The sequence below is a fragment of the Echinops telfairi genome, unplaced genomic scaffold (genome assembly GCF_000313985.2).
Source record: "Echinops telfairi isolate 266 unplaced genomic scaffold, ASM31398v2 ScPeMD7_4225;HRSCAF=4972, whole genome shotgun sequence".
Lineage (NCBI taxonomy): Eukaryota > Metazoa > Chordata > Mammalia > Afrosoricida > Tenrecidae > Echinops > Echinops telfairi.
The window spans coordinates 15985529-15995931 of record NW_022108124.1 but is presented as its reverse complement, the minus strand read 5'-3'; the positions used below and the strand labels follow the sequence as shown (position 1 = coordinate 15995931).

Below are 10403 nucleotides of genomic sequence, written 5' to 3'. Positions count from 1 at the left end.
TCTCAATATTCATTTGCTCTTGTATATAAGGCTCTCATACAAATATGAGTGTCTCTATGAATTTGTTTCTCTAGTCTACCCAGACTAACACAGACAATTTCTTGGAATGATTTCTTACAGTGCAACACACAGGTTCCCAAACGTATTTGGCCTACTATCCCCTTTTTAGAAAGAAAATAAATTACTCGGCACCCCCCAGGTCATTGAAAACTTTTGTTCTGGAGCCCATAATCCTGGATAGAATGTAGGTGTGTGCTTTTGAGGTCTAGCTGGCATATACAATCCTCCCAATGAATTACCAGTTTATGAAAGATTGTTTTTATCTGAATTAATACTTTCCCCTGCTCTGTTTGTCTTATGATATGAACTCAGCTGTTTTCCTTCCAAGATGAACGCTGTTCTGATAAAATACTACACCAAACCCTCATTTACTTATGAAAATGAAGGGCTTATATTGGCCAAGAAAATGAATTTGTTTTACTGGTTATGTTCTAGATGAAGGGTGAAATGTTCGATTAAAGTTTTTCTTCTTTTTAAATTAAGAGCAAGAGTTATCAGGCTTATTCAGGTTTCTGTAAAGACCCAGATACTAAATATTGTAGGGTTTCTTCAGGCCACACAATCTGTGGAGCAGTCACTCAACTCTGCCATTAGAACCCCCAAAGCACCCTTAGTCCATACACGGACCGGTGGCTATCTGCGCTCTGATAGAGCTTTCTTGATAAAAGTAGGCTGGATTTGACCCATGAGCTCCAAGTTTGGCTCATAATCAAGCCTTGGAGTTAACCCAATATTTGGATCCACTCTTACAGCCTCTGTGGTTCAGAGAGAAGTGTTATCTATATTTGTTTATAAAATATTTTCTCACACATTGTCTCTGTCATGAGGTGCAGGTGGCGCAGATATTGTTCCACCACTTGGATGCTGAGACAGTGTGTTCTCCATTGTACCAGCTTTCCGTTGTAACAAAGTAAAAAGGGTATCGTGATCCATTGCCTGAAATCTCGTCCACTCCCCGAGTGATGCATGATAGTGGAACGGTCTTGACTGACAGGCCTTGGCTTATTCTGACCTATAGTTTTATCCTTCTACACCAAGAAAGACTTGTGTTCAGTACTTGAAGGTGAATTTTCCGAACTTATAGACTACTTCAACTTAGCTACTAAATATCCTAGGCTGATTGCACAACCAGCAGGCATTGATAAATGGCAATTTTGTTCGGTTTTCTTTCCAGGAGCTGGGGATGCTGGTAGGCTGTCATTTCCTCAGCCCAGTGTGTGAGCAGGCGGCCCAGAGATGGAAAACTTCATTCTTTACGAGGAGATTGGCAGGGGAAGCAAGACCGTGGTGTATAAAGGGCGGCGAAAGGGAACCATCAATTTCGTAGCTATTCTGTGTACTGAGAAGTGCAAGAGACCGGAAATAACCAATTGGGTGAGTCCAGTGTTTGCGTTTCCCCTTCCATCAGGGAATGAAAGGGCTGTACTCAGGTAGAACATGTGCCCTGTCGCCAGAGGCCAGTGGGCTCTCTGCAGCAGGCGCCACACGCTCCCTCTGGAAAGGGTGGTCAACCTTCTGTTCTGAACACGGAGGACTGCACCTTCCCACGCAGTCAGCCTCTTCTGTTTTGTTTCGTGAAGAGTGCGGGAAACAATATTGTATACGAGGTCAGTTGCTTCCTCAAATTCAGCATGTGAACGTGAATTTGCCTTCTGCAGGAAGGACGAGCTTGCGTTTGTGCTGCGTAGCCTGGGGTTCTTGGGACAGCCCAGCCTTTTAGGCTCGTGGGAGCTAAAGAAGGAACTATAAGCACTTAGCACAGTGCCTGGCTCTTAGTTAACCCTCTTTTACGGTGGCTCCTAGCGTATCCTAGTCGTTTGTGGACTACAAAATGCATGGGGAAGAGAGAGAGAGACAGCCAGGAAGGGAAGAGAGGCGAGATGTACGTAGTCAGCCCCCGGCAACACCTTGACATCCATGGGAACACGGTGGCAACAGCTATGCAGCGAGGAGGTGGGGGTCAATGAAGTGAACCCCCTACTCTGTCATTGGTCCTTAGCCTACTTCTGCCGCCCCCTTTACGGTCAAGGAGGAATGGGTGCTCTGGTCCAACAGATCTCTCCCAACTGCGAGGCAAACTGGTCATATTGACCCCAGTGGGGAGCAGCGAGTACACTCAGCACAGTGGCTATGGCATTTTGACACTTCTGCAAGGTCTGAGATGTCAGTGTTTCCATGAGCTAGAGACCTAGAGGGCAGGCATGCAGGCAAGCCTTTGAGCGGCCAGTGAGGACAAGCCTGGATCCCCGCCTCGCTTCTCTTCCCAGACCACGGACACACAAGGGCAGGAGCGGCCTCCGGCAGGTCAGTCTCTGCTTTCACAGGGCAGACACTCCAGACAGCTTTGCTGTGGGCGGTGCATAAATCTCAGAGAAAGCTGAGGCTCCCTGGGCTCTGGGCATCAGCACGAGGCAGGCAGAGGACCATGGTTTCTGCATCCAGGGACATTCTTCCGTCCCCACACTCTTCTTGACCGTGTGCGTGACAGCCACCCCACAGGCTGAGTGTGAGAAGTGACACCAAGGATGACTGAGACACAGGCCAGAAGCTGTAGAACAAATGCACGCGTGTCACTGGGTCGATGTGCTGTTGCCTGGGGTGTTTGGGCCCTCGGGCACCCCGCACAGCATTCAGAGATTCAGCTTCACTGGCGGAGTAAATTTGGTAAAGCGAGAGCCTCCGTCTCGCCCGTCTTCATAGTGAGAAAGTCCTAGTACCCTCCTCACGGCCGGGGGAGCTCCCACACAGTGCACGTCAGCTCTGGGAACGACGGTTTTCATCCCGAGTCCATCAAGAATCCGCTCTTCTTTCCCCCTGCCTGCAGGTTCTCCCCAGAACCCCCCAGAGATTGCCCTCTGCTCTCCCATGCCACCTGGGCCCGGGGCTCACCTTCGAAAAGGGGATTCATGCCACACTGGTAAATGCTCGGTGCTTCCAGCTGTTGGGTACCCACCTCAGCTGCTCTGGCCTGTTCCCCGAGAACCCGGGCCACACCCCCGGGCCACTCAACAACTGGAAGGGTAACTCCTGGCCCTGCCAGAGGCCCCAAGCTTTCTGGCTGGCGTGCCTGCCTGTGGTTGACTAGTTACGTCTTTTGAACACTGCTGTATTAGTCTAGGTACTTTGGAGAAACACATCCACAGCAACTCACGCATAAGAGAGAGTTTTATGCAAAGAAAATGTGCATCACGAAAACATCCCAACCCAATGCTGCCCAAGCCCACAAGTCCAACATTAACCCATACCCAACACCAGTCCACAAAGTCCTTCACCTCACAAAACAGAGGCAATAATGCCGACTGCAGGAGGAAAGCTGAGTCAGTGAACGTGTAAGCATCTCAGCACTGGCAGGGGTCTCCACATGGCTGCTCCAGCACCCAGGGCTGCATCGGGATAGATCCATGTGGCTTCTCCTTGGGGATGTCTTGTAGGAAATCCATCTTGCAAGCTGAAGCAGGGAACTGCTAAGGCAGCTGCACCCGATGCAACCATCACAAAACAAGAGACCCGAGAACTAGAAAGGCGAGGCTTCACCACCCATTTATCCCTCCGCCTTTCAACCAGACCCACATGTGATTATCGGCCAGGCTGGCACAATTAACTAACTCAACTGCCATGATGTAGACACGTGCCTGTGACAGCAGGGATCATCCTGCACTGCGCCTGTGTCCCTGTCCGAGGTCCTTGAGGGCAAAGCCCCTGCTTCATGAGCGCATCTCCTCAACAGGTCCTTAGTGAGTGGCCGCTCCATTCCTGGCTCTGCCCCAGGTAGGGAGGAGTGAGTTAGTTCGAAGGAGACAAAATCCCTGCCTGCCTCAGGAAGCTTCCCTTTGAGTGGGGGGAGACCTACCGTCATACAGATCATTCATGTTGGTCCCAATGAAGAAAAATAAGGCAGAATATTGTAGTGTGTATGGGGTGGTGGTGGCGGTGGGGCGGTGGGGCGGTGGGGGTGCATTGGAGGAGGAAAGAGCGCTGCTGTTGGAGCTCCTTGGGCAGGTGAGATGTGGGAGAGGCCGGAATGAGGTGGGGGAGTGAGCCAGGTGAGTGTCTTGGGTATGGGGAGTGGAGGGAACCCAGAGCAGTATCCAGAGGGCATGAGGCCGGAGCAAGCTCTGCCAGTGGTCGATAACAACAGCATGTATGTGACCGGGGAGGCAGTCTAGAGCCGAAGGCTTTAGATCAGTGGTTCTCAACCTTCCGCATGCCGCGACCCTTTCATATCGTTCCTCATGTTGGGGCGACTCACCCCCGCAACCATACAATTATTTTCGGTGCCACCTCATCACTGTCATTTTGCTACTGGTTGGAATCGGGCAACCCCTGTGAAAGGGTCGTTCGACCTCCGAAGGGGTCTCGACCCACAGGTTGAGAACCGCTGTTGATACCAGACCCATGCGGGAACGGTCATTGGGTGGGGCTTCAGAGACTTTGTCCACAAGAGCCACATTCAGGAAGTCACTGCCCCTCAACGTCCAGTCAAATTGACCTGTGGGAAGGCCTTCAAACCAGAGTTGTGTGTTCAAAGTCTCAAACACCGGACACGCCCAAGGAACCAGCTCCCACCCACGGCCCCCCACTTCCGAGGGCCGCCATGACCCTGGCTTCTCACCCCACAGATAGGCTCTTTGGAGACCTCTTTAAAGTAGAGCTTCTTTGCCGGTGTGCGGATGTGCTGGGGATAAAGCGTGAGAGAAGCCAAAGACACACAGGCTGGGGTTTAGGTGGCGGATGGATGGAGATGCCTGTACTAAGGGGGGAAGACCGCCTGGCACGGTGGTGGACTTGAGCATTTTAATTTTGATGTGCTCCTTGGGGATCCAAAGGAGCCCCGGGAGTGTAGTGTGTCGATAGTTCGACTCCACTGCATGTTCTGAACGAGAAGGGTGGGTGTCTGCTTTTCTGAAGATGACAGCCTTTGATTTTTGTCATCGGATATCCAGGTGGGTGTCTGAAGAAGATATTTGTATCTGTGAGCCTGCAGATTAGGGAGCAGTTCAGGGAGGAAGAGGAATCAAGGACTGGATCTCTTTGTCCCTGATGATAAAAGCAGTGTGTATTTAGTATCCCAAACTGAAGGATGGAGACAAAAATAAAATGATCCCAGTAGCTCCACCCATAAGTGCAGATACTAGGGTGTCTTACCTTTCAGTCATTTTCCTATATATATTTTTTGCACTGATACATGCGTACCTAAGTGTTTTTAGACCATTTTAAAGACCATGCATTACATCATCAGCATTTCTCCATGTTATTTGCCTTCAAAATCAGCATTTTAAATGAGCTGCATAGGATACCACCATTTTATTACCCATCTCCCAATTGTGTATTTCAGTGTTTATTCATGGATACGGGGTGTGTTAGTCCAGATAGACTAGAGAAACAAATTCATAGAGACTCAAATGTGAATAAGAAAGAGGTTTATGTACAAGAGCAATGGAATATTGAGAAAACGTCCCAGCCCAGTCCAGCTCAAGTCCATAAGTCCAATATTAGCCCATATGTCCAATATAAAGTCCTCTTCAGACTCACGAAATACATGCAATGATGCTGAACACAGGAGGATGACAGGCCAGTGGGTTGGAAGTCTTGTGGATCCAGTGGTGTTGTAAGCATCTCAGCACTGGCAGGGGTCTCTACGTGGCTTCTCCGGCTCCAGAGGTCTGGTTGCATCAGGGTAGGTCCATGTGGCTTCTCCAGCTCCCAGCGCGTAGCACCATGTGTCTTGTCAGTACAGTGTCTCTCAGGGAGTGAGCAGAGAGAGCAAAGTGCCTCCCACCTCCAAGGAGGAAAATCCAGGAGTTCCCAGAATTCTCAGGGGAAGGCCATGCCCACACAGAGGCCTCATTGGTTATATCTTGATTGACAGGCCACACTCCACCCCTTCACTCGTAATGCCCTCAACTTGGCACTGGATTATGTAACTACCACACAGGTTTTAGGAACTTTTTGTCCTAAGGAGTGCATACTGTGTGTTTTTATAGGTTCGTCTCACCCATGAAATTAAGCACAAGAATATTGTAACTTTCCACGAGTGGTATGAAACCAGCAATCATCTCTGGCTAGTCGTGGAACTGTGCACAGGTAAGCGTGTGCAGCCAGCACTTGTGAATGTAGCCAGCTCATGCAGTGTTGAAAACCAAACCCAACCAAACCGGATGGTGTACATTTGGTTTTGTTTGAGTTTCCCTTTACCGATATATTGTAAGGCTGTTATTCTTCACTAAAGTAGCTTGACATTTTTTTGGTTTGTTGGCTATTTCAGAAAGGCAGAGAGAAAAGGTGTTTGGGAAGAGGGGAGGCAGGTAACATTCACATTAGAGTTTACCTTGATATAAAATACTACGTAATTATCCTCACGTAAAAATTTGGAAATCGTTTTAAGTGATGCTTAATTTTTCAAACAGGCTTCTTCCCCAATAAATTGAAACAGACATTTTAAGCCCATTAGCTACTAATTTGTTAACCAATGTACAGAAAAGCACCAGTCACTTCACCAATAACAGCAGCTCTTTTGGTTATAATACAAAAAGTTATCATCATTTTGTTTTTATGAAAAAGGATGCTTGCACTTTAAAAAGACATATATAAATACGACCACACAGCAATAATTAGAGATCATATGTTTAGGGCTCAATTGATAAAAACCTTTGAGGACTCTGTGAGGGGGCTAAATTCCATTCCATTTTCAGTGAACTTTTTGAGACCCCTCCATATGAGATAGATTTATGCTTCAATATGTAGGTATTGTCCGCATATTTAATGTCAGTATCTTCAGAGCTTAATAGAAAAAAAATCGTAACAAGTGCCATCATTAATGGTATTCTGTTTATACACTGAGTGGTAATAAAGGATCATTAAGTATTACTATATTATGATTATTGTGAACTTTATGCATCTTGCCTTAGCAATTATAACATTTAATCATAAAAGAGGTTATCTGGATTAAAACTTGCGTTTTGCTTTTCTTAATTTTCAAACCCCACTCACTGCCATTGAGTGGATTCTGAGTCGTAGGGAGGTTCTCAGGCAGACTGGAGCTGCTTGGGAAGGGTTCTTTATGTAAGCAGACAGCATGATGGCACTCCCATGGAGCAGCTGGTGGCTTTGAACCATTGACCTTTCAGTTAGCAGCCTGTTAGTCCAGGGACACTAGAGAAACTAATTCATAGACAACTCACATGTGTAGAAGAAAGAGCTTTATATACAAGAGCTACTGTACCTTAAGAAAACAGCCCAGCCCAGATCAAGTCCTTAAGTCCAATATTAACCCATATGTCCGATAGCAGTCTATAAAGTCCTCTTCAGACTCACGGAACACATGCGGTGATGCCAAATGCAGGAAGATCATAGGCCAGTGGGTGGGAAGTTGTGTAGATCCAGTGGCGTTGTAAGCATCTCAGCACTGGTGTGGGTCTCCCCATGGCTTCTCCAGGTCCATAGTTCTGGCTGCATCAGGGTAGGTCCATGTGGCTTCTCCTTAGGGATGCCTTGCAGGGAGTGACCCTTTTCAGTAGAGTCTCCAAGGCAGTGAGCCGAGAGAGGAAAATGTCTCCTGCCTCCATGGAGGAAATTCAGTAATTTCCAGAATTCTCAGGAGAAGGCCATGGCCACCCAGAGGCCTCATTGGCTATAATCCGATTGGCAGACTAGACTCCACCCCTTCACTCTTAATCCTCTCAAGGCTCCAATTGACACCAGATGATGTAACTACCACACAGCCCAACCCTTAACTTGCTGGGTCACCAGGGCCCCCTTCTCAACCTGAAGGAGAGGGTTATAGTTGAATTACTTATGAGATGGACAAGCTGATGCCACCTTCAAGCGACATTCCTTCCCAGGATTGCTTTTTGCTGCAGTTGTTTCTGACCTCTGACCAGCTGTACCGGCTCAGCTCTAAATTACGCCCATGGTTGGAACAGTTTCTCACCTGATAACATGAGAACCAACAACTTGATTTAACTTGGCACACGAGTCATGACTAGGGTGCTCTCTGTGTGCAGGTTTGGGTTAGCACTACCCCCCACTCTTTTAGGGGGGCTGCTGTTAATTTCCTGAGGGATCTGGAGTGAGAAATCTCCGCCCAGCCCCCTGTCGGCTTCTTCATAGAAAGATGAGACTTTCTACTCCCGCCTCTTCTAAACTCATGGGGCAGTCCGACACTGCCCTATGGGGTCACTGTGAGTCGGAATCCATTTGAGGGCGGTGGGTTTTCTGAGTTGGCGCCTTCACGGTGGGTCTTGACCCTCACCCAGCAGTGTCACTCCTGGACAGAGACGTGTGTGTGTGTGTGTGTGTGTGTGTGTGTGTGTGTGGCGTTTGGGCCTACATGATCATCCCCGGGGCGTGTCTCCTGCCAGACTGCCAGGTGTGCTGACTGCTCCTGTGTCGGGGCTCAGTGCCTGCCATCAGGGAACCTGGAGGAGGCGTGGGGTGCTGTTGCTGGTCTGAAAGGGGCGCCGGGAATCAACTCGTTGCAGGTGGATCCTTAGAAATGGTTATTGCTCAAGACGAAAACCTCCCAGAAGACGTCGTGAGGGAATTCGGGGTTGACTTGATTACCGGATTACATCACCTTCATAAACTTGGGATTCTTTTTTGCGACATCTCTCCCGGGAAGGTAAGTGATGAAAACTTTTGGTTTTCCTACTTGCTCATGTCTCGATGTATAGTTCTTTCTCGAAGCGGCTATTGACATTTAGGTCAAGTCGTGGTGGTGGACGTCATGAAATGTGAAACTATGTGGTACTCTGTGTGAGCACCCTATTTGGCTCCCTTTCAGGACTCCTTGAGTCATTGATTTCTCTTGCTGCTAAAGTTTGGTCAATGAAATAGGATCCTCTTAGCGCATACAATGCAGAACACAGTCAATTAGGAACCACTGTTTCAGGTTGTCATTGGCAGTTCTCGGGCTACGTCCTATGATTCCTGATGTCGCGGGTCACACGCGTCCTCTCTTGGGGGTTACTGTCCCTGACTAAATGAGTGCAGCAGCATCACGAAGACCAGTTTAGTTCCTGAGTCACAGTCACAGCTGATTCTTAGAGGCGGTGTGCCTGAATTCTCTTGTCTGTGAAACGGACAGCGATGTTTTCAGGGTGGTTGTGAGAGTTAAGCACTGGATGAAGGTGACAGATGTAGAATCCTTTCTGATAGTTCTTGTGTTCCAAATCAGCGATGCCAATTAATTTTCTATGTTCGTATATTAGCAAGATTCCTGGTGTGAGATTTTATTTCTTTTCCTTTGTCCTTGGACGTGCAAAGCCATGAGACGTTGAGCATTTGCCTGCTTACATTTGTAAGCCAACTGTGTGAGATTACTGCATCCCTCCAAGCTCTATGAAAACCCTGCTTAATAAATGGAAGTTCTTGTTTGACGTGTTCATACCTGGGTCTGCTTTAAGTTGATCGTGCAATGGTAGCCCTTTTCCATTTGGTCGAACTGAAAACTGAACAAACGTAGCTTCCGAGGACAGTGGCTCTGTGCCGCTCTTGATCCCATTGTTGACTTTGCCGTTTCCTTAGCACTGTGGCCTGTGCGTTTGCCCTGCAAAGGGCCAGATAGCAACACCCGAGGCTTCCCGAATCTGGTTGCAACCAAAGCATGTAACCGTCAGAATACTGGACGCACCCGTGGGTGCCATGTGAACACGCCGTGGCCGTGCTCCAGCACATCTCTATTTACAGACGCCGGGATTTGAAACGCGTCAGGTTTTTACGCGTAAAGAAGCGTTACTTTCCTATTCATTTCCTTGCAGCCATTCAGGAGGTAAAATCCATTCTTAGCTCACGGTTCTACAGAAGCAGGTGGTGAGTCAGAGTTGGTGCAGTGCCTCAGGTTTGCTGGGTTGGCGTTGTCTCAGAGCTCTGGTGGTGTGGTGGTTCAGTGCTCAGCTGCTATGTGCAAGGTCGGCCGCCCAAACCGCTTTGTGGGAGAAAGAGCCTTCTGCAAAGATTCTAAAACCAAGAGATCAGCCTCCCTGCCACGGGGTCGACTCTGTCTCACAGCAGCCCCCTAGGACAGAGTAGAACTGCCCCCCAGGGGTTCCGGAGGTTGTAGATCTTTCCAGGAGCAGAAAGCCTCAGGTCTCCTGGGGAGTGGCTGGTGGGTTCAAAGGACCGACCTGGAAGTGAGCAGCTCCGTGCGCCACCCACTCTGCCACCGGGGCTGCTTCTGCAAAGATTCCACCCACCCCAAGCCAAGCGCACTGCCAGGGAGTGGCTTTCAATCCATAGGCACCCTGTCAGGGGCCTGCGAAGACAGAGGCGAACTACCCTCTGGGTTTCCGAGTCTGGGGGCTCATCTTTCTCCCTCAGCCTGCGAGGGAGGCCACCTAGGAAAG

The 10403-nt window shown here is 48.8% G+C and overlaps 1 protein-coding gene across 1 annotated transcript in view; it reads left to right on the top strand.

The window, feature by feature from the left end:
* The first annotated feature begins 1030 nt into the window (after positions 1 to 1030).
* Positions 1031 to 10403, top strand: part of ULK4 (unc-51 like kinase 4) — a 606607-nt gene continuing 597234 nt past the window's right edge. The window contains exons 1-4 of the mRNA XM_030886939.2: positions 1031 to 1123; positions 1235 to 1434; positions 6045 to 6144; positions 8541 to 8680. Coding sequence (XP_030742799.2) covers positions 1297 to 1434; positions 6045 to 6144; positions 8541 to 8680 — 378 coding nt within the window. The 5' untranslated portion in view covers positions 1031 to 1123; positions 1235 to 1296. The remainder of the gene's footprint in view (positions 1124 to 1234; positions 1435 to 6044; positions 6145 to 8540; positions 8681 to 10403) is intronic.